The sequence below is a fragment of the Neurospora crassa genome, linkage group I, assembly GCF_000182925.2.
Source record: "Neurospora crassa OR74A linkage group I, whole genome shotgun sequence".
Lineage (NCBI taxonomy): Eukaryota > Fungi > Ascomycota > Sordariomycetes > Sordariales > Sordariaceae > Neurospora > Neurospora crassa.
The window spans coordinates 1,938,584-1,963,780 of record NC_026501.1 but is presented as its reverse complement, the minus strand read 5'-3'; the positions used below and the strand labels follow the sequence as shown (position 1 = coordinate 1,963,780).

The 25,197-nt window shown below is 50.0% G+C and overlaps 5 protein-coding genes and 1 non-coding gene across 7 annotated transcripts; 5 read left to right on the top strand and 1 right to left on the bottom strand.

The window, feature by feature from the left end:
* The first annotated feature begins 1,842 nt into the window (after window positions 1–1,842).
* NCU01935 (palmitoyltransferase PFA5) lies at window positions 1,843–4,153 on the top strand. The gene is made up of 3 exons (XM_959026.2): window positions 1,843–2,443; window positions 2,604–3,065; window positions 3,126–4,153. Exons 1-3 carry the CDS (start codon window positions 2,329–2,331, stop codon window positions 3,866–3,868), a joined length of 1,320 nt encoding a protein of 439 aa, XP_964119.2. The 5' UTR covers window positions 1,843–2,328; the 3' UTR covers window positions 3,869–4,153.
* NCU16343 (hypothetical protein) lies at window positions 3,999–5,202 on the bottom strand. The gene has a single exon (XM_011395045.1). It carries the CDS (start codon window positions 4,573–4,575, stop codon window positions 4,237–4,239), a length of 339 nt encoding a protein of 112 aa, XP_011393347.1. The 5' UTR covers window positions 4,576–5,202; the 3' UTR covers window positions 3,999–4,236.
* A 215-nt stretch (window positions 5,203–5,417) lies between these two features.
* polh (DNA polymerase Eta) lies at window positions 5,418–9,096 on the top strand. The gene is made up of 2 exons (XM_959027.2): window positions 5,418–5,890; window positions 5,953–9,096. Exons 1-2 carry the CDS (start codon window positions 5,664–5,666, stop codon window positions 7,742–7,744), a joined length of 2,019 nt encoding a protein of 672 aa, XP_964120.1. The 5' UTR covers window positions 5,418–5,663; the 3' UTR covers window positions 7,745–9,096.
* A 2,412-nt stretch (window positions 9,097–11,508) lies between these two features.
* On the top strand, window positions 11,509–15,647 carry NCU01938. 2 transcript variants are annotated; one of them, XM_011394601.1, is made up of 5 exons: window positions 11,509–11,913; window positions 12,011–12,070; window positions 12,147–12,231; window positions 12,295–12,921; window positions 12,988–15,647. In XM_011394601.1, exons 1-5 carry the CDS (start codon window positions 11,749–11,751, stop codon window positions 13,248–13,250), a joined length of 1,200 nt encoding a protein of 399 aa, XP_011392903.1. In that variant the 5' UTR covers window positions 11,509–11,748; the 3' UTR covers window positions 13,251–15,647. The 2 variants fall into 2 exon arrangements, with proteins under 2 accessions (XP_011392903.1, XP_011392904.1); XM_011394602.1 differs by having other exon boundaries at window positions 12,295–15,647.
* Window positions 14,659–15,568, top strand: NCU14010. Its single transcript, XR_897762.1, has 2 exons — window positions 14,659–15,171; window positions 15,289–15,568. It is a non-coding gene; the product is annotated as a ncrg108 (non-coding RNA).
* Window positions 15,648–19,635: 3,988 nt separating the features above from the next.
* Window positions 19,636–24,465, top strand: NCU01939 (nonsense-mediated mRNA decay protein). The gene is made up of 7 exons (XM_959030.2): window positions 19,636–19,984; window positions 20,328–20,406; window positions 20,508–20,974; window positions 21,037–21,221; window positions 21,288–23,334; window positions 23,419–23,542; window positions 23,606–24,465. Exons 1-7 carry the CDS (start codon window positions 19,895–19,897, stop codon window positions 23,755–23,757), a joined length of 3,144 nt encoding a protein of 1,047 aa, XP_964123.1. The 5' UTR covers window positions 19,636–19,894; the 3' UTR covers window positions 23,758–24,465.
* The last annotated feature ends 732 nt before the right edge of the window (window positions 24,466–25,197 follow it).

The following is a 25,197-nucleotide window of genomic DNA, read 5'->3' as shown; positions in this document are numbered from 1 at the left end:
TTTTTTTTCTTTTTTTTTTTTTTCTTTTTCCGGCAAGAAGACCCTGTTTGAGCCCCGAATGTGGCTATCAAGTCTATTTAGCAGATTGTTCTCAATGGCAAGGTGAACAACTTACCTTGGAAGGTACAGTAAGAGTCGAAAAACACTGTCACCCCTTGCTCTATCAAATGTGTGGCGGTGGGTGACTGTAGAATTTTTTTTTCATATCATGAGTTTAGTTCCTTTCCAGTAGTCGAGATTCTGCTGTCCCAAAGTTCACCGTTGATAATGACCCCAGCTTTCATTTTATACGTTATGAGGCTCTTTCTTACTTTGAGGCTCTGCGGAAAGTGCCTGATTTCCATGTTGCCTCAGGCATAAGATCTCATGTTTTCTCTCATGATCTGAAGACAATCATATGGAGCCACTTACAAAACAGCCTAGAGCCGCAACTACTGCCCCCCCTTCAACACATGTTACCCTATTCGGTAGCGCGGCGACCAAAGAGGATGTTGTACACTGAAACATGTCGAAGACATGGCGCTCACCTAAACCTCAATGAGGGCCATGAAGAAAATATATGGCCGTTCTATACAACATCAGAACCGATACTCAAAGGAATACCGAAATCTCGACAGGTAATGGGTAAGGCATCAGCTCAAAGACCATATGGACTTCATCATGCCACAGGACTCTCGATAACCACTGGCTGGATGCTACCTTGACGAGTATACATTCGACGAATTTCACGGCTGGGTTGTAATGACTTTCAGCAGATTCCCTGGTGAATTCGGTAATAAAACGGAGCCGCGCGTCTCGCGGGGAACTAATGATTACATGATAAACAGAAGCCTTGACACCCTGTCCAGACTGCCCAGTGCAGTAATGTTGGATTGGCCTTTCAAGACGAACGGATGGTCCGTGTTCTCACGTTTCCTCCTGTTGGTCATCAGAACTAATCCGAGTTTTGCCAAAATGTTTGGTTAAGAAGCTGCTGACTCTCTTCATCACTTTAGCCGAGTTACTCTTCCCAATGAATGATTACAAACTACTACTCTTGCCAAGCCGAGCCCGAACTCATTGAGTGGATTCGGGATGTTGGCTAAACTTGGTCATCTTCGACCATTAGGGCCAAACGCATTGTTACCTTCAAAGGTCTTGAATAGAGCTTCAACTTTACAAGCCGTCTAAACACCAACTCAACATCTGTAGCCACCTATGTCGAGGATTTGGGTTGCTGTTGTGAGCCAACCTCCTAAATTGCTTTCAACCTAAGACATACATAGTACCACCCGTAACAGTTGGTGTCTGCCTACGCTAAGGCCCTGGCAGAACCAACAGCCACAATGCCTTGTAGATGCCAATTTTGCAACTGGGCCATGGCAGCTCTTTACTCCCATTATTTGGTGCGTTGATATTGGCTGAAATGCGTGACTGTAAACGGCACTTCAGTTGTTGTTCCATGAGCATGCCGGGCGTTGTTACGCTAGTCACCACCGTTATCCCTTGGACTCACTCGATGGATCAGTGCACATTAAGAACTGAATCCGGATTTGTGACTCTGTGAATCTCAAGAGTATTTCCTATCTGTTTTCTCCAACATGAAGTAAACCTACCTAGATATGTTGTATAGTGTACGTACTTATGTAGGTGATGGTGCTGAAGATGGGTAGAGGTAAGTACTTGTAGTACTGCCCGTACCTTACGCTAACTTACCATTTCCGGTTTGGGCCCCAGTGCCCTCAACTTGCGGCCAACGGTGTGGGTCCCCGGCTCTTGCGCAGGCACTGGACGCGCCCCTACGGGGCTGATCTCCCCGCTGCGGCCAGGGGCCAGGGCAGGTTTCCAAACCGGTTCCAACAGCCCAGATGTGCGTTGAAAGACTGGATGATCCAATGTCTTGCATTGTCGAACCGAAGCAAACCTCCGATCTAAATTATGGCATTTCATCTTTGAGCGCATCCTTGGACGCCGGCGCAAGAACTGTCCAGACCAACGGCAGCGACCAACATACGGCGTCGCAACTAAACGCTGCGGTCCCCTCCGAACGACGGCGATTCTCATATGAGCAGGCGGTATTCCACTTGCCTCCTGAAATCTCGCCCTCCGTCCGCTTTTTGTCATCCCGCCGCGCCAACTCCTCCTGCCGACCGACCATTGCGATTGACACCTTTCATCCCACAACATCGACAGCCTGATGCACTAGCCTGCGTACAAGCGAATAAACGCCCCAACCCGTACCTCGTTCGTCCGAAGCGCCACCGACGACCCTGATCGCTGACTTTCGACGCGTATATCCCATTGCGCTACGACAACACCACATTCCATGCCTTGAGGGTTGGGGACGAAATGAGTTCCGTTCGAGCGCGCCGGTCCGAGACGAGATGGGTGACGCGATTTATGCCTGTTTTCCTAGCTGTGTGTTTCGGTCTGACAACATACACCACGGCCAAGAGAGTCTGCGGTATGTCCCTGGTTGTTTTCCCCAATCTCCAACTTCCACTTCAATAACTGCTCTCTGTCCCCGGGTGATGTCACCCAGCATGTTCCCTCCCCGACAGATGTGGAGCTCCTGCAAGTCCGTCTGACGCGGAGCTTTTCCACTGACCGGAACCCTCTTACAGTGGATCACTTCCTCCATAGGCGTCAAGAACCCAGCGCTGCGATCGCATTCCTCGTCTTCTACCTCGTCACTTTCACGTTCATGCTCTTGACCTATATACGACTATTCCTGGTTATTCAACTAAATCCCGGCGTTGTTCCCCTCGGGCAGCGAGCGATATGGCGGTTGGAAAAAGAAGAAAAAGAGAAACCAAGTTGGCGACGGCACAAGCATAAACAGACCGGCGATATAGAGGCCAACGCCTACAGTAATGTCGGACCAGACGATGACCCTGATAGCCCTGGGCTCGAGTCCTTTTACAGCAAAGACGTTTTTATCTGCGAATCAGACGGAAAGCCGCGATGGTGTCACAGTTGTTGCACCTGGAAGCCAGACAGGGCGCATCACTGCAGTGAAATCGATCGATGCGTCAAGAAGATGGATCACTATTGCCCGTGGGTTGGGGGAATCGTGGGTGAGACGTGTAAGTGGAAAGAAATAATCGATACATCTGATGGCGGACTCGGCTAATCCTGGTGCGCAGCGTTTAAGTACTTCATCCAGTTCACGTTTTACGCATCGCTTTGCTCCATAGTAGTTATCACTGCTTGCGCTGTTTGCACGAGGCAACGACTTCATACCGGTCACGGCCTTGATGGTTTTGTGGTCGCCATATTGGCTTTATCCGGCCTTCTGGGATTTTTTGCCGTAACCATGTTCATCACATCCGCGCGATATGCGCTGCAGAACATGACAAATATCGACTACCTCAAGTCCAAAAACTTCGTGCATAACCTGGCCATTCGGGTCCCGAGAGGCATCCAATCCTGTGAAAAGTACAAGGTCGTCACATATCCGATATCGAAATCCGGAGACTTGGGCACTCCGTTACCTGGAGACGTCGGTGCAAGAGGCGTGGCCAATATGAGGGATATGCTCGCAACGCGCACCTTTGCTGTCGTGAAAACCGAGCTGGGCGAGAACCCGTGGGATCTAGGCTTCTATCGAAACTGGAAATCCGTCATGGGCAACAGCATCATTGACTGGCTACTGCCCCTCAAGGACTCACCTTGCGCAACGTACGAGAACAACGAGAGCTTTTACGAAATGGGCCCCATATATCTGCGAGTGCGAGAAAGGTTTAGGCTTCCGCACCTAACCGACGACGAGAAGGGGTTTACCACATCGAAGAAGGAGTTGTCGTCGAAATCACAGGCCAAAGAGAGGAAACAAAAGAAGCAGGAGCAGGAATCACAGGACCGGGCCCATGGGTCGGCGAACTTGTGATCAACTTCAACTTATTAATCTAGATACCCCCTTCCATTTGTCTATGTCCTCTGTTTACCATACTATTTTGGTTTCTAGACTTTTGCCGGCGCTCAGCGAAGGGCCCGGCGGTCATGTTTCTTTTACTCTTGATTAGATACTTTAATGCTGGCTTACGGTCGGCACTCATGTATGGTGTCGAACTGCTATTTCTCCGGGTATGAGCAGGTAGTGTTTCGAGGCTCTTTCTTCCTTTCACCAACGAAGTCAGGTACTATTTCTATACAACTTCCCAGCATGTTCCCCTTTGTGGTAACCTCTTCAGTGACTTTACCCTCTCCATCCACACGAAACTTTTTTTTCGAGCCGGCCGAGCACAGTCCTTGTTACTACCCATATCCTGAAAAAGTGGAAGTTCGATAGCGTTGAACGTAAAGGTCAGAAGCATGGCGCTTGTTGCAATTGCAATCATGCAGTGCCGCTGCTTGATTCCTACCTAACCGACTCCAATATGGTAAGCCCTGCGTACTTGATCTCAATAGCGTGACGCAACTCCAGTGGAACTCTGAGAGACCAACATGGACTGACAGGATGTGGACGGAACCGAAGGAAATCCGAGTGCAATCTGAAGGACGAGTGATAACCGATGATAACAGAAAATGATGCATCGTGCGAACTGGTAGTATCGTAGGGTTCATTGCATCGTATAACCCCCACGTGTGGAACATATGGTAACTCAGTATGTATGCAGGTGGTGAGTTGTCATTTGGGTTCAAGTTCCCGATTCTCAGGTTGCGTAGAGAGTATCGGAGGAGACCATTTGGCTGTAGTATCTCGTTCGTTCTTTCTCCAGGGCAGGACTAAAGTCGCTCGTCGAACGTGTGATGGACCATGCGCATTTGCTTGTAGACGATTGTATGTTCAAAGCACATACTTCTAGCCGCGACTTCGGCACAATATAACTGGTTGAGAACCCTGTCGTCGTGATGCCGTGAGGTGGTGTTGATATGTGATGGTAGCCCAGGACTTCGAGTTTTCCAAGACTAGAGCAGTCGGCAAGGTGCCTAGGTATCCCCGCGCGCAAGTCCCTACACTACATTAGATATCTCGAACGCAACATCGATAGCATCCGTTCATGTAACCCCCCTTCCCCCCTGCCCCCGCCCGCGCCTTACTAGGCGATGTAGGCATTGGCGTGTTTGGGCAGAATACGGGCTGTATTGTGGACCGTTCGTTCTGCCACATCAACTTCAGGTCAGGTGTACATGTCTAGCGTATCTCGCATATGCGGGAAGGGGCCCTTTTGGACTGAAGGGTTAGGCTAAAACGCGGGATGACTTCGCGGCTCTGCATTTCAGTTCGATGATGATTTACCGCCTCCAGAGGTACATAGCTATGTAACTGGAGTTGGCACAGCAGAGTCGTGACCTGCAGGGTGGGACTCCCGCACGTGGGGATCTCATCACTGATAGGCGCGGATGTATCTATCGAGTTACCCGCTGTGGGGGACCTCCCGGCTCGAACTTCCTCCGATCCTGTCAGCTTCCAAACAGTTTCCACAGGGCAGTCTGGACACTGGACTACGCGGCAGTTCCCACCTTACCTTAGCGCGCTTTTGCTCCGTTCGACGTGACTTCGGCACTCTCACAACCACCCGTCGCGACGCCGTCTTCATGCGCCTCCGTCACCGATGAACGTCTCTCGGCCATCCGCGATCACCACGACTCTGATTGCCGTAGCCGGCCCGTCTTCATAGCCCGCCCGACCGAATGAAAATGACGACACCCTTGGCTTTAGATTCCGCCCATACGCTGCCATGTCGTCACCGCCCCATATGCAGTCCTTTCGCGACTTGTCTCCCGCGGGCGCTCCCGGCATGAAGCGTTCACGGTTCACGTATCGTCACATCCAGCAACTCGCTGCCTCGAGTACTTCGTGTCCGCTCAGGGTCATTGCTCACCTGGATCTCGATTGCTTCTACGCTCAGGTAGAAATGGTGCGACTAGGGATACCAGACGACAAGCCCGTTGCCGTTCAGCAATGGTAAACCCAGTCTCCAAATGTGCCTATTGGGCATTCTCTGACGTCAAACTGACCTTGTATAGGCAGGGATTGATTGCAGTCAACTATCCTGCTCGTAGCTTTGGCATCGGCCGGCATTGCAACGTGTCGGAAGCAAAAAAGCTCTGCCCGGATCTTATACATCAACACGTTGCAACATGGAGAGAAGGCGATGCCAAGTGGGATTACCACCCGGATGCCGCGGCCAACATGGCGACGCACAAAGTGTCCTTAGACCCTTACCGACTTGAATCCCGTAAGATTCTGGCTATCATCAAAGAAGAACTCCCACCTCATCTTCAAAAGGTGGAGAAAGCGAGCATCGATGAGGTGTTTATGGACCTCTCGGCACAAGTGCACACTATCCTGCTCGAACGTTTTCCCGAGCTTGCCAACCCTCCCCCATACGATGACCCGACCGAGATGCTACCCATGCCATCCATCACCGCTCTCGACTGGCAGGCTGATGCGCTGGTAGACCTGCCAGACGAAAACGCTGAACTTGAGGATCCGGACTGGGACGACGTGGCTATTCTTATAGGCTCAGAAATTGTGCGCAAGGTGCGGATAGCCATCAAAGATAAGCTTGGATACACGTGCTCCGCAGGTGTAGCCTGTAATAAGCTGTTGAGCAAGTTGGGCTCGGCTTACCGAAAGCCCAACCAACAGACGGTGCTTCGGAATCGTTCAATTCAGCATTTTCTGTCCGACTTCAAGTTCACAAAGATGCGGAACCTTGGCGGCAAGCTGGGCGAACAAATCAGTCAGATGTTTCACACAGACACGGTCAAAGACTTGCTCAGCGCTTCGGTGGAGCAGCTAAAATCGAAGCTAGGCGATGACACAGGCGTCTGGGTCTACAACACCGTGCGTGGGATCGATACCAGCGAGGTAAACCCGCGCGTCCAAATCAAGTCGATGCTGTCGGCCAAGTCCTTTCGTCCTAGTATAACCTCCTTCGAGCAGGCTGTCAGATGGCTGCGCATTTTTGCCGCTGACATTTTTTCCCGGTTGGTCGAAGAAGGTGTTTTGGAAAATAAGCGGAGGCCTAAGACCATCAATCTCCATCACCGTCACGGCACTCAAACCCGGTCACGTCAGGGTCCTATCCCTCAAGGCCGTAAGCTCGACGAAGAGAGTTTGCTAGAGCTGGCCAGGAACTTGTTAAGCCAGATTGTTTCCGAGGGTCAGGTTTGGCCATGTTCCAACCTCAGCCTTAGCGTTGGAGGATTTGAGGATGGTGTCACTGGAAACATGGGCATTGGCGCTTTCTTGTTGAAGGGCGAGGAGGCTCAGGCAAGCAAGACGGGGTCAGGGACAGCGACGGTTGACTCTGAAACCGAGATCCGCCCGGCAGAGAAGCGAAGGCGCCTGGATAACGGCGGGATAGAACGATTTTTCGCAAAGAGAGAGTTATCCCACGGTGCTAATCCTGGGTTGGGCTCCGACGATACGGCCATCAGTGGTCAAAGCGGTCAAAGGTTGGGCACCCTGAAAGAGGAGGTCATGTCAGGTGAGCCGGCCGGTTCAGAGGGGGTGGGCAAAGGCGATGAGGTATATAACGGGAAGTCTGAATCAGAACCCGGCCCAATCATCACATTGACGTGCTCGCGATGCAACGCCAGCCTCGATAGCCCCGAGGAACTGCAAAGCCATCAGGACTGGCATTTTGCCAAAGAGCTCCAAGAACAAGAACGTGTCAGCCAGACATTCGTCAATCAGCCATCAGCGTCTAGCTCGCGTGCCGGCAATCAAAAATCCACAAGCACGATGCCGAAGCGACAAGGTAGACCTAAGAAGGTCGAGCGCGGGCAAAGCAAACTCAAGTTCGGTTGAACAGGCTATCGCGATTTTCATGACACGATGCCCTGAAAACGGCAAAGTGACATGAGCGCACAGGTGGAGAATTCAATGCATGAATCCACAACACGACGCTTGATATCAAAAGGTGCCTCTGACCAAGCTATTCAAGATTGCACATGCAGTCTTTGTGGAGGACGGTTTGCTCTTCAGATTCGCTGCAGGTGTTCGTCTTCAGCTGCGCGACGGGATTGACTACGGCATCTCACCAAAGTCTGCGTTCTGGCGGTGACCGAGAATCCAGGGACAAACCAATCAATGCTTGGACAGATCCACGATGCCCTTCTGGCATTTAATGGGTGGTAACGGGTCGGCAGTCTCACTTCCGAAAATCTCGTGAAGCACATTTTGCTACATGGCAGCCGAATCTATGGGGAGGCTATCAAGCTCCTATACTTGTTGGAACGCCCTCTGGAAGATAAAACTTCAATCTGCGCGCAATGAGTTGAGCTCGTGAGAGTTGCTGCTCGATTTCCTCACAGGTCACTGAGAGACTCGTAAGTTTAAGGGACTTCCACGAAAGCATCGGGAGACTGTTATGGCAAACATGGACCATGACGGAAGCAAGAAAGCTCCAGACAAACGGACAAAAAGTGTCGTCAATGTCTGTGTCTGATTTGGCGTCCAGATACTCGTCATGATCGGGGCCCTGTATGACAAACTGGCGGAGACGGCATGTGCCCCTTTGGTTGGTACACCAGAATAAAAATACGACGCAGGAGCATGTTCTGCACTAGGGTTACTTGCCGATGTGGGAAGAAAGGATCAATTCGGCCATGATCACTAGGGGCAGTGAGCGTGCTCAGAGCCAAACGGCCGCCTTGTTGTCGAGCTTACACCCTCACCAACCGAAGCATCGGACAAAGCTGATTGGCTGCGAGGAGACCCCATCTCATGCGGCAGCTTGCGGCGTTGCAGAAAGGTTGGGCTTCCAGACTTCCAGACGCATTGATACCCGATTGTTGCCAGAACCCGCCCGTTCCCAGATCCATTGCTTCCCCATTGCGTCTCCATCACGAAGCCCACTAGAAAGTATCTTCACACAGCCTTTCGCTAGCCCAATTTGTCTTAAATGCATTTCAACCCGCGTGGAAGAAGCTACGGCATGGGCATATAGGTCATAATTCCACACACGACGTCGGCGACCCATTGGTATGTGGAAACCATGTCGGATGCTCGAAATGATTTCTTGAATTCTTGTCCTCACACATGTCACGGCGACGAAGCGACTCTTTCATCCATGTGCCACCTTCAGCCTGTCAGCCAGCACTGTCTGGCGTCTGGCCCCGACCCTTCAGCTTTCGATATGTAATCACATTGGTTGTCCATCTCTTCCCAACCATCACCATAGGCTTGCCGCCTAAATATTGAGTGCTATATGACAGTGACTCTGCGAAGACCGCCTTGATTCTACGCAAGACATCCAGACCCGTCGGTAGACGACCTCATGGCACCACACAGTAGTAGACATTTGAGGTCGTTTTGTTCCTTATGTATAAATCCGAAATGTCTTCTATTGACATCAACTTTTGTGGTATGATTTTCTCAACGAATGGCTTTATTGATTCCGTCTGAAGTCAGGCCTTCATTGTCCCCACATTCAGTTTATCTTTGCGCACCCGGTCGAGCTCATGTTTTGCGCCCTTGACGCCCAAACGGGTCACCGAATACCCACTACCAAAACAGCGGCCTTCCTTGCGTTCACCTTGACGCTGGAAAATCTTTTACAGTATGTATGGCGTTGGCAGCGCTCTGTGTCCATTTCTTTCTTGACTGGTACGAGTTACCACCGAGGGTTGACGCCTGCGGTTGATTAATTGGCACCCACACCTCCGCGTGCGATTGTGGCGTTTCCACAACAACCCACACAGCCAATAGAATCCTCAGAATGGAAGTCAAAAAACAACGCCAGCCTCATCACCAGGTTTGACTTCTGACTGTTTGCACTACTTGGCAATTGGCACTGGAGTCTCCAGTCTGGCAGGCCGATTGTTGACACCTATAATCCCTAAAGGCGTAAAGCGCACTCTGGCAGGTGACGGCGTCTAGCAAGGTCGCTCCTAGGTACCAAGTGCACCTTTTCCGCCAATGTATAGTGTAGCAAGCAGGTTAACGACTCCATTATCACCTGTCGACAATGGGCAAAAGTTGACTTTCGACCTGAAGCGATTTCAAGCTTGCCTTCCACTCCACAGACTTACAGCCCAACGCTTGCCAATCTTCACACCGCATTTTTTTTTTTTTAATCTCTCCTGAGCCTGTACGCCTTTGTGTCTTCCATCAGCACTGGCATCGTCCATTGCTCCATCCGCCCCCGTCCTTGGGCTATCTCGAGTCGTTTTTCAGTGGTTGGCAGGACTGCCTCTTTCGCTTGCTGCAGCCCCTAAAGGCAGTAGCCCACATCGGGTCCCCTAGAGCCAACCAATGTCTCCCACGCCTCTCTTCCGAGGCCGTCCTGGCCGGTGAAGAAAAGGAGAAAGAAAGAAAAAGGGAGGGAGGGTACGGTTGTATAAGATAAGCTGTTTGTCATATCGTTTCACTGGCTGTCCATGTGCACAAACTGCTTTTCCTATCAAGCCTCACTTTGACGTCGTGGTTTGCTATGCTCGGCTGTGCTTGGCCACATTTGTTAAAGTTGACTCGGCCGCCCTGTTGGCCAAGTATGGCTGCCATCTATCCAAGCCATCATTCACCATTGAGCATTCGTACTGTCGTCGTCGTTTTAGGCCGCGCTGCTGTGGCGACTATAAGTTCAACGATACATTAGCGTAACGCGCTCCCATTGGCAGACACCGGGTCCCTACCGCCATGTATCCAGAAAACCAACCCTGGGTGGGACCTCCTGGTGCTGCCTCCCGACCTTCTCAAGCCCCTCACTCTATCCTTGAAGTTGCTGTCAACCCCCATCCCATCTGCAAGGCATTCCGTATTCTGGCCGATCTGGTTGCTGTCAGTCAGCTTCTCGTCCGCTCTTTTTGGCTCCTGTTCCTGCTGCTTGTGCTCGTTGTCAGCAGATGCCCCTGCTGCCCTGCCGATGCCCTGCGGATTCCGTGCCCCATTCTCCATCAGAGTTCGGCCTAGTGTCACCCACAATTCTCCATTCCCCATTCTCCATTCCGAATCTGTTCTCGCTGTTGACGAGCGAGACGCCGAGAGACGCAGGAGAGGACCCGATACCTAGGTTCGCATCGCATTTGCACCAGGAAGCAGCAAGCACAAAACTCGGGTACAGACCGCGGAGCAGCAGTGTCCTTACAGAAAGGTTTCTCGTGTGCTCGCCAGGTCTGGCTGGCTGGGTAGTGTAGCTTCCCCTTAGGTATTAGCCTTGTCTAACTGCCTGCCCAACGTGTTACATACATAGGACGAGGTGACGGGGGTGCGGACACACTCTCTCCAGCGTACGGCACACATATAGACTACGTAGTGTACAAGAGCCAGACCAGCAGAGAGTCACTCGTGTTGCCCTTGTAGGCCCGCTGTGGTCAAGCTCAGCGCGGATTTGCAGTGTAAGCCGGCCAATCTAGTCACCTCCACTCACCCATTTTTCCTGTCTTTTTCCCGCCTGTCCACGGGTTGTTCGCTCCGGTTACCTCTTGACATACATACAGCCCAGGGTTGAGGATACCTGCTAGACGTACCGCTCTGCCAGGCCCAGCCAAGTTGCCAGGAGTGCCTCACAAGTTCTTCCATCCCACCCACGCAACCACGACGGCCCACTTTGGCACAACCTAAACTCAGCCAGGCGTCCATTTCTTCCCGGCCTCCCCTCTTTCTCGTTCATCCCTTCTTCCCAAAATTCGGTCTCTTTCTCCCCTGCCTGCTGTCCCATCATCGGCCCGCACTTGCAACGTCCTTTTTCTCACCTCACGTCCATAGCTCTTATACGCAACGCCGTTTCGATCGCCGATTTTTGATCTCTTTGGACCTACATCATCCTCTTGTCTTGCTCTTCGGACCACCACGCCCTATCCGCAATCACCATGGCGGCAAGACCGGGCAACAGGCCAGCTCAGGCCCCTCAGCCCTCGACTGCGCGCCAGAACGAATACTTCGTGCCCCGCGACGGTATCGACCGCGAAGTCATCACCTCCGACATTTGCAGGTACCTCGGAAACGATGCACTTGTACGCCCTGGAACTTACGAGGTACGCCCCTTCGACCGAGAATTTCTTTCCTCTTCGGCCTCACGCATTTGAGCGTAATATTGTGAGGAACTGTCACTTACAGCTGCTCGCCTCATAGTCACCAGACGGCCGTGTGACCCAAGGCTACTTCATCACCGCCTATCGCAATCTGACATCGGTGAGTCCTCGCAGCCAGCTCACGCACAAGCTTGCGCGTTGGCAAAGACTTGAAGCTGAACAAGGTGGCTCTGCAGGCGATGATTCAAGACCTAAAGGCCGACTCTGCTCGATGGGAGCAAGAGAGACGTGCTGCGTCCAGGTCAGGTGGTGGCACTGGAGGTACAATACACTCTAGCCAGCACAATGGCTCAACGTTTGTGAGAAGCTCTAACTCGCCCACAGGCCAGCGCGAGCAGAACCGTGGGTCCTCTGATTACAGCACATGGAAAAACCGCCAACGGGAACAAGAACACTACGATGCCTACGCCAGGGACAATGCCATGGATGTTGACTATCCCCCACAGCCTAGCGCCCCCAAAAACCCGGTTTATCCTCCGCCGAATGCGTACCCAGGGCCGCCACAGCCAGGTCCTCCTACTTATCCGCCCGTTTCGTATACTCCCCAGGCTGCTGGCATTCCAGCACAATATCCTCCCCAGGCGTACCCTCCTTACCCGACCAATCCTCCCGCTCCGCAGTACTCGCCCGGACCCCCCAATACCGGAGATAGATACCCTGGCATGGCGGCCCCTCCTCCTATGCCGGCTGGCGGCTATGGACAAGTTGGACAGGAAGCTTCCTACGTGATGGGCTCAGATTACCGGACACAGCCGAATTATGTGACGTCGGAGCCTCCAAGGATGCCGCCTCACCCTGCGATCTCTTCTGCTGCCCCTGTTAGGCCAATGTATGCTCCCACCAATGGCGCCCCTGGTTATCCACCAGCCCCGGATCAGTACTATGGTGCGCCGATTCCTGGAAGTTCGGCCACTCAGGCTTACTCAGCCGATCCTCTGTATGGCCGTGGTGGTGCGTATAATGTGGCAACAACGAACCCAGCGCAGGCTTCATCTGATAATCTAGGCTCCCCCGCAGGTCCAACGCCAACACGGCAAGGGTACGGTCACATCCCAGAGCCCCCGTTTGATAACCATCAGCCTCCTGTGCTCTCACAGGTCCCCACGTCAAACAGTAGTACACCAGCCCAAATGGCAAACAGCGGGCCGTCACCTGCCCCACGCCGGAGTCCCGGTCGCGACTCGGAGCCCAGGGAACGAGAACGGGAACAACACCGCAATCGCCGCCCGGAGCAGGAACGTGACGACAGAGATCGTGCCAGGCACCGGCAAATCCGCTAATTGCTAGCGACACGCAGGTCTTTTTGACTTTGACGGCCCTAGACCTGCCCGTCGCAAGACGTTGGAGGTCTTATGGGCTGTTATTAATGCTTTGCTAATACCTCGGAACCCGGAGTTCTCTATTATTTCTGTTTCATTGTCTCATACCAGGATCCCGGTTACTTTTCGGCCTGATAATGATCTGATCCACGGATAGACCTAGGAGAAAAAAGAGGTGCGCGGAAACCTCGAGAGCTGCAAGTTGCATCTCTGGAAGTTTGGATCTTGACTCTGCTCCGGCGGCTCGACTTTGATACAGCAACACCATTCCCACGGTACTTGCATCCCTGGATTATCGGCATTTCTGTCCTTGGTTTTACCAGAACACGGATTCTCTGGTGCCTACCAAACATCTGGACTATGGCACCTTGCAGACAGCTGCCGCATTGGACGGTGGTGCTGTCGCTCGAGTTTACTCTTCGATTAATGTTACGGGTTGTGTGATTTCTTTTTTTCTTTTCTTTTTTTTCTCTTTTTTTTTTTTCCTAATTTCCTTTTCTGTTCTCGCTTCGAGGACGATATGGAGAGATGCATTATACCACGGACCGGGAAACTTCACTGGATTTGGGAAAAAAATGAAGAGCGGCTCGAGGTTCTGGCGTCTTTGTGTGTAGTGGATATCGGCCTCTCCTTGCTGTCCGGAATGGCTCTCGGGATAACGTCCACGTCCTCCGCTCGAGGCGTTTGCGTTTATACCTTGAAGCCATTCCTCCCCGGGATTAGGAGTCTTCCTCGCTAACAATCTCCCGAGTCCTGAAAACGGATTCGCCTCTTCACTGACCGGAAGATTCAAGCCATGGACGGACAGCAAGGTGAGTAAGCCTCTGGAAGAGTGTATATATCAATTGACCCCTCGGACCGAAATACGGTACTCCAATTTCTGCCCACGGCTTGCACTCTGATTTGGACAGCCTCATGTTCCGTTTCCAAGATAACTAACTGGACACAGCTTGAATCAAGGAAACATTGTTCTTCTTTTTTCATCTTTCTTGTCTTGGAACTTCCACTCGGATCAACCAGAATTGGCCGCATACACTGGATTTTCCGGGTTTTCATTCGAGTCATGGCGACCAAGCCCGCCCCGGAATCGCCACTGGTTTGATTTGGAACGGTGTTGCTGGTTTTGGCCCGACTGTTTTCGTGGACCTTCTGGATTGCTTTTCGCTTTTGGCTTGCTAGAACGGTCTGGCTCATATTCTAACGCGTCTTGACTCGTCCCTGGAATCATGAGCTGTCTAATGAGACGCTTATTTACGGATATACAAGAGGTATGTCGACAAAACACCACCAGAACCGCGGATGGCCCATCAATGGAATTGTGGCAACAACAACAACCGCCAATGACAATGGACCGACCATGCCACGATATAGCGTTTCTCAACTCGACTGCCTAGATGGAGTTCGCTATCTCCGCCAATACCAGTTCAATGATGGCTATTCTCTCTTCATTCCTGTTGACTCACTGGGAAACGGCATTCAACCTTGTGCGCTGCATAAACTGCGAAAATGGCATCGAACATCAGTCGGCAGGCTTCACAAAGCTTCCTGGACCAGGAACACGATGATGTCCGTCTTGCAGCGCTCGACAGCTCTCTAGTTTGTTGCATTTCTTCGGTACCACGGTAATTGCCCATGTCTTCAGGAGCCTTCGCGGGAAAATGTGGTATGGAATCAGAGACGTAATCCCGGGTTGCATCTAGGTCCTTCGTTCACTGCCAGCTGGGTAGCCGGTTTGCATTGTTACCACCACTGCACCATCATAAGAACATTCAGCAGCCAGTCCCGACTGGTGCCGATGGTCATTTTTCGAAGCAACAAATTGTGGTCAACCATCACCAGTGCTCGCACACGTGAGATGAGCATCTCTAAGGGACGGTCATCTGTTAGTCAAGCTTTTTCCTCTCGGCGTCATCCCACCCACTCTCTTGCCTCTATTCGTCCGATGGGTACTGGTTCGGGTCCATTCGGAAGGTGAGCCTAAGCTGACAAGCCCACACAGAGATTGGGTTGAAAGATTTCTTCTCACATCATACCTCTTGTGTTTGGCATATAGTTCGGGCGTACTGGTCTCATATCTGTCATCTGAGGTCAATGGTCATATGTATCTGCTGTATAATCTAGCCGTTTGCGGTTCGGCATTGGGAGGAAAGACTGAATGAGGGCCGCACGACTTTGATTATCGAGTCTCAGGTATAGTTTTGGAGCTTATATTGAGAGGTAGAATCAATGACGGGATTCTCAATTGTCTTTTGGGAAACACGTTTTACAGGCAGGTTCTAAGAGGTTCCCCTTTGAAATGTAAACATGGTCCTATGTAATAGAAAGCAGGGAGTCCGCTCGTGTCCGTGCTGCCCTCCTCGCCGATCTCTGGCCCTGGAAACCTGGCTGGTGGGCTTTCCTGCAAAACAGAGGCGGTTGGGGAGACGCAGGGGAAAATGAAAACGTGCAAATCGGCATGTGGTTTTTCTTTTGCTTATTGCTGGGGGTTTGCATGGAGCAATTCAGGCGCAGGCGCCAGGCACACAACATATTGTGGCGTACTGTAGAGGTAGTTATGAAGTAGTGTAATGCTTTTTTTTTTTTTTTTTTTTTTTTTTTTTTTTTTTTTTTTTCAAATTGAGCCACTCAATCTACCTGGACTGCCCTGTTCTGCTGTTCAAACTGTACGAGGATCCGATGCCGGCACTTTTGTAAGCATGATTCAAAGACCACAATCATACATATGCTACTAAAGAGGATCAGCTTGTAAGGGCACCAATTAAGTCCAAGCGACGTGGAAAAGGGAGGAAGAAGAAGTGCGATGAGATGATGGGGTGGCTGGTGAATGGGTCGGTTAATTACGGCCAGTGGTGACCGCTTTTGCGGCATGGCTTTTGCTGCTTTGCAGCGGCAATAAACGTGCCATAATCAACCCATAGCAGTGTTGTGTTCTTGTCGATATCAGATGTCTACCGTAGGTAGTGCAGGAAGCGGCACTGGCATGGAACGCCGGTCTTTGCATGCTGGGCGGATGGCCCCGGTGCAGCCGCCGACGGGAACGTTCAGTGCCCCTCAGTCATCAAGATGATTGATGGCCGACCGACCTGCTCAGCAGAAGAGATTTGGTGTCTCTTTCCCGGTCTCTTTCACAACACGAAACAAAGCTCACACAAGGAGCATACACCTGAGCCCTAGTAGGTTCGTTAGCGTGGTACATACAGGGGTTTCGACAGGGGAGGCGACAGGGAATAAAACCAATAAAATCACGTTGACGAGGCCCACACAGGAAGAACAGAGACAATAAAGCTACGGTAATCCAGTTAATTTGCTATACTAAATCCAGGGATTCCCAAATACTACAATTATAGCCGTAACTTCAACCAAGTCAATAGTCGGTATACCCACTATTTGCTTTAATAACCGCCTAAAGCCTTTTAGGTATCGAGTATACTAAACGAAGAAGGTAATCCTTTAGTACGGCCTCCTATACCTTCTCAATAACTAATTTAAAGTTATTTTTAATCGGTCTAATTGGGTATTTATACTCAATTTAATATTTTATATAGTTCTAAACGTTTTTAATAGGGTTAAGATTAAGGGAGTAGGGTAGTTAATTTATAATAGTAACGCTAGTAAAGGTATCCTTTATAAATACCTTTGTCGATTTCGAATTATAGTACGGTATATTATCCTATATAATGATAAAAAACGAATTTTTGAATTAAAATTATTGTAAAAAAGGGAGGATATATTTCTAGTAAGTATTGTTAGTAATTGTACCCTATTCTTTATAATTCTAGAAGACGAAGGTGCCCTTTTTCTTATTTGTAAAGTAAGTTTAAAATATCTACCCTCGAGCCTTTAATTTAATTTTAGTAAAGTTATTGATTTTTTTATTTTTAAAGAGGGTAATAAAATAATGATCTTAAGTAATACTATTTACCTATATTTTATTGGATTAAATCTAGGACTCCTATTCGAATAGGGTAAAGTTAGTATATTGTAAAGCGAATTTAAGGCGGAGACGACGGGTTTTATTGGATAGAGGAAAGTAGGTTGGTTATTTTACGTAATGTACACCTTGAGACTCTATAGCGGTTTGGATAGATTAATAATAGTATTTATTGAGTTTAGGTATATGCCTCCTTAATTCTATTTATAATAGGAACCTCTTCGATTTTGTAAGTATATTTATATACTTAATAAGAATATCGATGAAGTGAGGTGGAATAGTAAGCGGCCTGCCCCCGAAATAGTAATAAAGGATAGTTTTAGTGAGATAGGTATATTGTACTTATTTAATAGTAAAATTAAGGGTGGTAGTAATATCCTTATACTCTATCTTTGTATACGTACGAAGAGCTTTATAAATAATATACTCTTTATATATAATTAGGGTAATCTTTTATTTAGTAGGGGTATATTGAGAGAAAGATAGTTTAGCCGGATTAATTATTAAGGTAAATTAGTCGGCTAGTAGTAGCGAAGATAGCGCCTCCTATAATAGTAGGGAGATTACTTACAATTAAAGCGGGGTAGGACTTTCGAAATTAAGTATAAATAATTATAAGGGAGGTGCTGGAGATAATAATTAATAATAAATAATGTATAAGAGTAATTTAAGAGGTAAGGTACTAACTAAGTATATTAGTATTAGTAAGGTAAGTAGCGTAACGGAAGGGAATATGCAATAGGATTTATACGTTATATAGTAAGTTTATTATACTATTGTCGTCGGTAGTGTAATTACTATAACTATAATCCAAATTACCGGCGTAAATAAAGCTCTCCTTATCGTTAGTAAATAAATTGTTATTTTAATTTTAGTATTAAATATTATTATTTTAAAGGGGAGGGTTAAAAATCTAAGGGAATTAACGAGGTACTAGGATTAATAATAGTTAGTAATATAGGTAAAAAGTAAGTATGAGGGTGAAAGAGTATAGGTTAGAGAGGGTTGTATATAAAAGAGTAGATTTGAAAGAGTATAAGTAAGAGAGGGTTGTGTGTAATTAATTATTTATTTATTCTATTTTAACGTATACGGACTAGATGGTAGTACGTACTATGAGTAAATAATATTGGATTTCGTTGAAATTCTAGTCGAAATTTAGTATTTATACTACTTTTTGAATCTATTTGAGTGATCTGGGTGATTTGTGTGATTTTAGTCAAAATTGTGATTTTTTGAAAAATCGTTCATTTACTAGTATTTTTAGTAAGTAATCCTAAAATTTAATTAGTTAAATACGTTGGAGTACCCTATAAATGCGTTATAACTTTCCTATTATAGAGGGTAATGAGGTGGTGGTTCTGGTGATTCTAGTGATTCTGAGCCAGTATGAGCCAGTATAAAGAAGGGGGTTTGTGTGTGGCAGCTTGAATCCTAGATTCTCACCTGAAGATTAGGTGATTTTAGCCAATCAGAACGCGTAGATAGACTGGTCCCGCCGTGTATTTACCCCTGTTACCCCCTTGTAGAAAAATATGGGGTTTGAACCACGCTAACAAACCTACAAGGGCTGATATGTACACTACTAGTAAGTGATAAAAGCTTCAAGTTGGGATTCGAGACACAATGTGGGTTCATCAGTACTGTGTGGGTTCCCTGGTGGGGCGTCAAAATATCGTAGCGTGCAAACCATAAGAGGTCAACCCGTTTGGCGATGTGAATGCCCATGATGGCTTCACTCTTAGAGGCCCGACTTTCCCTCTACCTAGAAAGAAAGGCTGTAAAGGTCACCAAACCACGGCGATGACAGTGCAAGGTTCTGTTCAGGCCCCGTTACTTGGGGCCAACAATCAGCAATGACAAACAGATGCTTTCATCATTCTGAACAGGCAGACTTCAAGGAGGAACCCAAAGCCCGACTGAGCAACGAGGACCCTCCTGGTCTGCCAACCAGTATAAAACTTGTGAACCAGATAGGCTCCTGTTAGCGTCCAAACTACTGGAAAAGACCAAGCTGACGGCCCTCCCTTCCATCCCGTTTTAGTATGGAGATTGTTCCTGAGCCGGGGGGTCCCTCCACCGCACCAGTTGACAAACCCGTGATTGTGACGGCCCGCACAGACAACTAAACGAACCTTCACTGGCTGGTCGAGCGAGAGATGCCCGTGCTCTGGTTGTTTGCCTAGGTAGAGGTAGAGATTGCAGCTTAGCCGACGTGATGCCCTTTCGCCCCTCATGCTTCAGTTTCAATGCGTCTGGTAGAGGCGTGCGTTTTCTGTAGTGTAGAGGCGATATGTTCACGGCATTAACCCCGACACCTATAACCCGAACGGCGTGCTGACAAGGCCCCGCCCAGCAGCGATTTTCACGGCAGCCGATTCGTCGTCTCCCGCACCCAAGCCAAAAAGGTATCAGGTTCAAAGCGTTTCCAGGAGCAGCGATGCCACGAGGGACCAGCTTGTGGCCCAAATATTTTTTTTTACGCTAGCGGGTTGGCAAGACTGTGCACGCCCCTCAACCGCAACAACTTCAACCCCGTCTCCGGCTTTTTGTTTTGGGAATTTGTTGCCTGCCACCACACCCCCCCATCTACGCACTCGCCCTCCCCGGATAGGTGTGTCCGTGTTGATGCGAGAGTCCGCCAGAATTTGACCGTCAACGAAGTCACCTCAAGATGGATGCGAACGCCATTCGAAGTTGCATCGTCGCGACCCTCGACGCCGATGCCGACGTTCGTCGGAGGGCTGAACTCCAGCTCAAGCAGGTGCGTGTGTAGCCGTCCATCATCATCATCTTCATCGTCGTCAACCGCCGTCCTCCCACCACCTCGGCCGAGACTCCGGCCCTTCAGCGCAAACAGCGCTAGTCCAACTACGAGCCCGAGATTGTTGTTCCATGGCCGCGTGCCTCGCACACAACAACCTCATCCCAGATAGCAACGTCCCGTGGCCGTGGCCGTCGCCGTGTGCTTTTCCCGCCCGGCCGTCCGCGCTTGCTATCCATATCACCAGCACACCCTCGACTTCCGTTCACCACCCCGCCCGCTTCCGGGTGGACATGAAACTACGGACAACAGGAGCGCCGCTGACATCAAGTCTTCTCTGTAGGCCGAGCAACAAGTCGGTTTCACCGATGTCCTCTTGGACCTCCTCCAGACAGAGCAGGATGTGAACCTGAAACTTTCAAGTATGCCTTGCCAGTTCGATTCCCTTCGCGGGCTTCCATAACCCACTCAACCCTTTGCCTCATTCCTTTCACGCTTGGTGCAAGCGCTCACCCCTTTCTAGCCGTTATCTACCTCAAGAACCGAGTCAACCGCGCCTGGCAGCGCTCCGACGACTACCCGCAAGAGGCGGTTTTGGACGAAGACGCCAAGGCACGCTTCCGTGACCGGTTACTGCCCATTCTCGCCAGCTCCGAGACTCTGGTCCGCCACCAGCTGGTCCCTATTTTACAGCGCGTCTTGCACCACGACTTTCCCGAAAAATGGCCGACCTTCATGGATTACACAGTTCAGTTGCTCAACACCAACAACGCCCCCTCTGTCCTGGCTGGCCTTCAATGTTTGCTCGCTATCTGCCGTTCGTTCCGCTATAAGATGAGCGATACCGATCACCGTGCGCAATTCGAAAAGATTGTCGAAGTCAGCTTCCCGAGACTGTTGGCCGTCTGCGATGAGTTGGTAAACCAGGATAGTGAGGAGGCTGGCGAGATGTTACACATTGCTCTCAAGGCGTACAAGCATACTGCCTGGGTGAGTTTCTATATCTACCGGAAGCACGGTAATGGGATGATTAGCTGACTGAGCCACTATAGCTTGAACTCCCCGCCTGCCTCCGCGAGCAGTCCGTCAATCTCGGATGGTGCACCATCTTCCTTCGTACCGTATCGAAGCCAATTCCTGTGAGCGCTATGCAGGACGACCCGTTGGGACGTGAACGCCATCATTGGTGGAAGGCAAAGAAGTGGGCATACTTCAACCTAAACAGGCTATATATTAGGTAAGTGGTTATGGTGTCGCATCTCCCTCTACCGGGTGCGCAACTCCGAGGCTGACGCCGCCATAGATACGGTAACCCTCACAACATCATGGAAAAGGGAGCCGATGGTCAGTTGCTCCAATTCGCCAAGAACTTTATCGCCCAAGTCGCTCCCGAAATCCTCAAGCACTACCTTGCCGAGATCGAGAAGTGGGTAGCCAAGACCGTCTGGCTGAGCCGGCCGTGCTTGTCGTACACTCTTGTCTTCCTGGACGAGTGCATTCGTCCCAAGGAGATGTGGACACATTTGAAGCCTCACCTTACTAATTTGGTCACTCATTTCATCTTCCCTGTTCTCTGCCTTTCGGAAGAGGACGTGGAAAACTTCGAGGAGGAACCGGAGGAATACCTTCACCGCAAACTTAACTTTTTTGAGGAAGTCTCCGCGCCCGACGTTGCCGCTGTCAACTTTTTGGTGAGCCTCACGAAGGCCCGTAGAAAGCAGACCTTCGAGATCCTCAAGTTCGTCAATGAAGTCGTCAATCAATACGAGCAGGCGCCAGAGGACCAGAAGAACCACCTGGCGAAGGAGGGTGCGCTACGCATGATCGGAACTCTTGCTCCGGTTATCCTGGGCAAGAAGTCCCCTATCGCTGATCAGGTGGAATACTTCTTGGTTCGGTACGTTTTCCCGGATTTCACGAACCCGCAAGGCTTCCTCAGAGCCCGCGCGTGCGACACCATTGAAAAGTTTGAGCAGCTCGACTTTAAGGACCAGCAGAACCTCCTTACTGTCTACCGCCACATTCTCGACTGCATGGCCGACCCCAAGTTGCCTGTCCGTGTGACTGCTGCTTTGGCCCTACAGCCTATGATCAGACATGAGATCATTCGCACTAGCATGCAGCAGAACATCCCGACGGTTATGCAGCAGCTTCTCAAGCTTGCCAACGAAGCCGATATTGACGCCCTCGCCAACGTGATGGAGGACTTCGTGGAGGTTTTCGCTACTGAGCTTACACCGTTTGCCGTGGCTCTTAGCGAGCAGCTGCGCGATACCTACCTGCGCATCGTCAGAGAGCTTCTCGAAAACAACGAGAGACGTGATGGTGCCGAGGATGAGTTTGGCGATTACCTCGACGACAAGAGTATAACTGCGCTTGGTGTGTTGCAAACAATCGGTACTCTCATCCTCACTCTTGAAAGTACCCCAGAGGTTCTTCTTCACATTGAGAGCGTCCTGATGCCTGTCATCCAGATTACCTTGGAGAACAAGCTTTACGATCTCTACAACGAAGTCTTTGAAATCATCGACAGCTGCACTTTTGCCGCCAAGCAGATCTCTCCCAACATGTGGCAGGCCTTTGAGCTTATCCATACGACATTCAAGTCGGGCGCCGAGCTGTATCTGGAGGATATGCTTCCTGCGTTGGACAACTTTGTGCAGTACGGCGCGCCCCAGCTTGTCCAGAAGCCTGAATACATTCAGGCGCTGTTTGAGATGGTTCAGGACATGTTCAACGACACCAAGGTTGGCGGCTGCGATAGAATCTGCGCGTGCAAGCTTTCTGAAGCCATGATGCTTAGTCTGCGTGGCCATATTGATCAGTGCGTACAAGGCTTCATCGGCTTGGCCATGAACGTGCTCACTTCTCAGGATGTTAAGGTTAAGAGCTACAAGATCCACTTGATGGAAATGGTCATCAACGCCGTCTACTACAACCCTCTTCTAACCCTGCAGATTCTCGAATCTCAAGGCTGGACGAACAAGTTTTTCAGCCTTTGGTTCAGCAGCATGGACTCTTTCTCTCGCGTGCATGACAAGAAGCTTTGCATTGTAGCCATTGTGGCCTTGATCAGCATTCCTGCTGACCAGATCCCCCCTACTGTTGCCGTTGGTTGGCCAAGGCTTCTCCAGGGCATCACCTCTCTGTTCGGCAGCCTGCCGACGGCTCTCAAAAACCGTGAGGAAGCGCTCAAGGACGACTATCACCTTGATGGAGGCGTCTACGACGAAAATGAGGAATGGGACGACGATGAAAACAACTGGGATGCCGGTGAAGAGGGCGAGGAGGAGGATCTTGGAGATGTCAAGGGCGAGAGTGAAGCATACCTGGAGTTTCTCAACGAGGAGGTAAGTTCTCCAGAAGACATCCATTTCAACAGTCGGTATTGATGACTCTAGATTCGCGATCTTGCTGACACTCACCTTGCTCAGGCGCAGAAGTTCTCCGGTACCGATCTCGAGTATAGTGACGACGAGCTCGGCGAAGATGGCGTTCTTCTCGAATCCCCTCTCGACAAGCTTGACCCCTACTCCATCTTCAAGACGTCTCTGTTGAGTTAGTATTCCCCTTCATCGGTGTGCTTGTGAAGAAGCCTGATCAGAGCTAACGTATTCGCAGAACTTCAAGCAGAGCAGCCCCAGTACTATGCTGGCCTGGTACAACATTTGAGCATGGAGGAGCAGAGTGTTATTTCGGCTGTCTTGCAGCAGGCAGACACACAAGAGGCTGCCGCTCAACAGGCTGCCGCGGCTGCTAACGGAACCAGTTAAATGGTGTTTATACCCCCTATACCACGTCATACACCAAGCTATTTTCTGTTAGTCGAGGCGCTGTTAGGAACGCATGCCGCAAACTTTGTGCTGTGGCGCCGATACCACCCGTTGCTCGAACAAAAGTCCTGAGCTCGCAAGGCTACCATAATTGACGCATCATGGCAAGGCCGATGGCTTTGGGGCCGCTCCGTTCTGCAAACAGGGCACTCGGGTTTGCGCTTTAGTGGCATGGCTATCGATATCATTTTTGGCTGAAACTCATGGAATGCGAGTCTGTTGTTTCCGGTTTTGATACACCATACATTGCTCTTTGGGTTAATGATTACTGGATCAAGCGCTTTCCGTGATTAGTCAGCTATTCGTGGAAGATGGTAAGGCATGTTGGTTTCTATCCTGTCTTGCATGTCCATTCTACGGCAGCTCACAGTTTCCGAAGCCCCTTAGAGAAGAGGAGAGGGATGTGTGTGATTGAGTAGCCGGTGAATTAGGTACTAAGTGAAGACGGACAAGTTGCCCGAGAGGGAGAACAGTCCTACCGACATGGCTGCTAATTGACAGGTTGCTGTAGGTAGGGAAGGATGAGAAGGTGAATCTAGAGTTTTTTTTTTCGAAGAAAGCAAAAAGTTGGTCAATACAGGCAGATTAGTTAGACAAATATAGCTTCTTTCAGACTAGTAAACCAAATGTAGACATTACGTTAATGTCATGTTACTGGCGTTCCCCCGAACATACCTCTACCTCGCATAACCCTCTCACGGCCATCTTGTTGAATTACCACTCCACTCACCTCTTTCACCTCCAACAGCCCTTCACAGGCTAGTCACACTGTACTTACCTAGCTACCCTAGGTACTTACGGTCAGATGAGTATTCCCAAGAGCTCGATTCTGCGCACGTGGTGATACTTTTCCTTCCATAGCTGAGTGAGATGTGATATGTGACCTATCGAAACTACCCGTGTTGCTGGTTGCCCGTTGAAGAACTAACACAACACTCGACTTCCAAGTCTGCCTTCCATTGATAACAACCGAGGAGACTGAAAGCGTTGGATGCTTTGATTCTCCAAGAGGTAAGTAGGATTCTGAACGAAGGCAAACCGCGAAACAGACGGAGTGTTTAGACGGCATTGTATCATCTGAGTGTAGGTATTCTGCGTGAGTGACAAGTGGTCATCATATGCTCACTCGTTTACCACCCTCCTATCCAAGGTCAGACTGAATCGATGAATGAGTGCCTGAAGCAAAGACTCGTGATGCAGCGGTGCTTCGACCATCCTTCTGGAAGACACCCCCCCCCCCCCCCCCCCCCAAGAAAGGGAGCTGTCACTGCAGTGCATCGAATTGGAATGGTTGCGACTTCCCAACCGTAATCGATAGATAAGGTACTGTAGTACTAGGTAGCTCAATAATCGCCCGGCAACCAAAGCCTCAAGTCCAGT

Excerpts from the sequence above, each read along its gene's own strand:
- NCU16343 (XM_011395045.1), bottom strand. The coding sequence starts at position 4,575 with ATGTTCCACACGTGGGGGTTATACGATGCAATGAACCCTACGATACTA.
- NCU01938 (XM_011394602.1), top strand. The coding sequence starts at position 11,749 with ATGGCGGCAAGACCGGGCAACAGGCCAGCTCAGGCCCCTCAGCCCTCG. Across the intron at positions 12,071-12,146 it reads CCTATCGCAATCTGACATCG|GCGATGATTCAAGACCTAAA; the intron begins GTGAGTCCTCGC and ends GTGGCTCTGCAG. Across the intron at positions 12,232-12,294 it reads GTCAGGTGGTGGCACTGGAG|GCCAGCGCGAGCAGAACCGT; the intron begins GTACAATACACT and ends ACTCGCCCACAG.
- polh (XM_959027.2), top strand. The coding sequence starts at position 5,664 with ATGTCGTCACCGCCCCATATGCAGTCCTTTCGCGACTTGTCTCCCGCG. Across the intron at positions 5,891-5,952 it reads CCCGTTGCCGTTCAGCAATG|GCAGGGATTGATTGCAGTCA; the intron begins GTAAACCCAGTC and ends GACCTTGTATAG.
- NCU01935 (XM_959026.2), top strand. The coding sequence starts at position 2,329 with ATGAGTTCCGTTCGAGCGCGCCGGTCCGAGACGAGATGGGTGACGCGA. Across the intron at positions 2,444-2,603 it reads CACGGCCAAGAGAGTCTGCG|TGGATCACTTCCTCCATAGG; the intron begins GTATGTCCCTGG and ends ACCCTCTTACAG. Across the intron at positions 3,066-3,125 it reads GGGAATCGTGGGTGAGACGT|CGTTTAAGTACTTCATCCAG; the intron begins GTAAGTGGAAAG and ends CCTGGTGCGCAG.
- NCU01939 (XM_959030.2), top strand. The coding sequence starts at position 19,895 with ATGGATGCGAACGCCATTCGAAGTTGCATCGTCGCGACCCTCGACGCC. Across the intron at positions 20,975-21,036 it reads CGTACAAGCATACTGCCTGG|CTTGAACTCCCCGCCTGCCT; the intron begins GTGAGTTTCTAT and ends GAGCCACTATAG. Across the intron at positions 21,222-21,287 it reads CTAAACAGGCTATATATTAG|ATACGGTAACCCTCACAACA; the intron begins GTAAGTGGTTAT and ends ACGCCGCCATAG.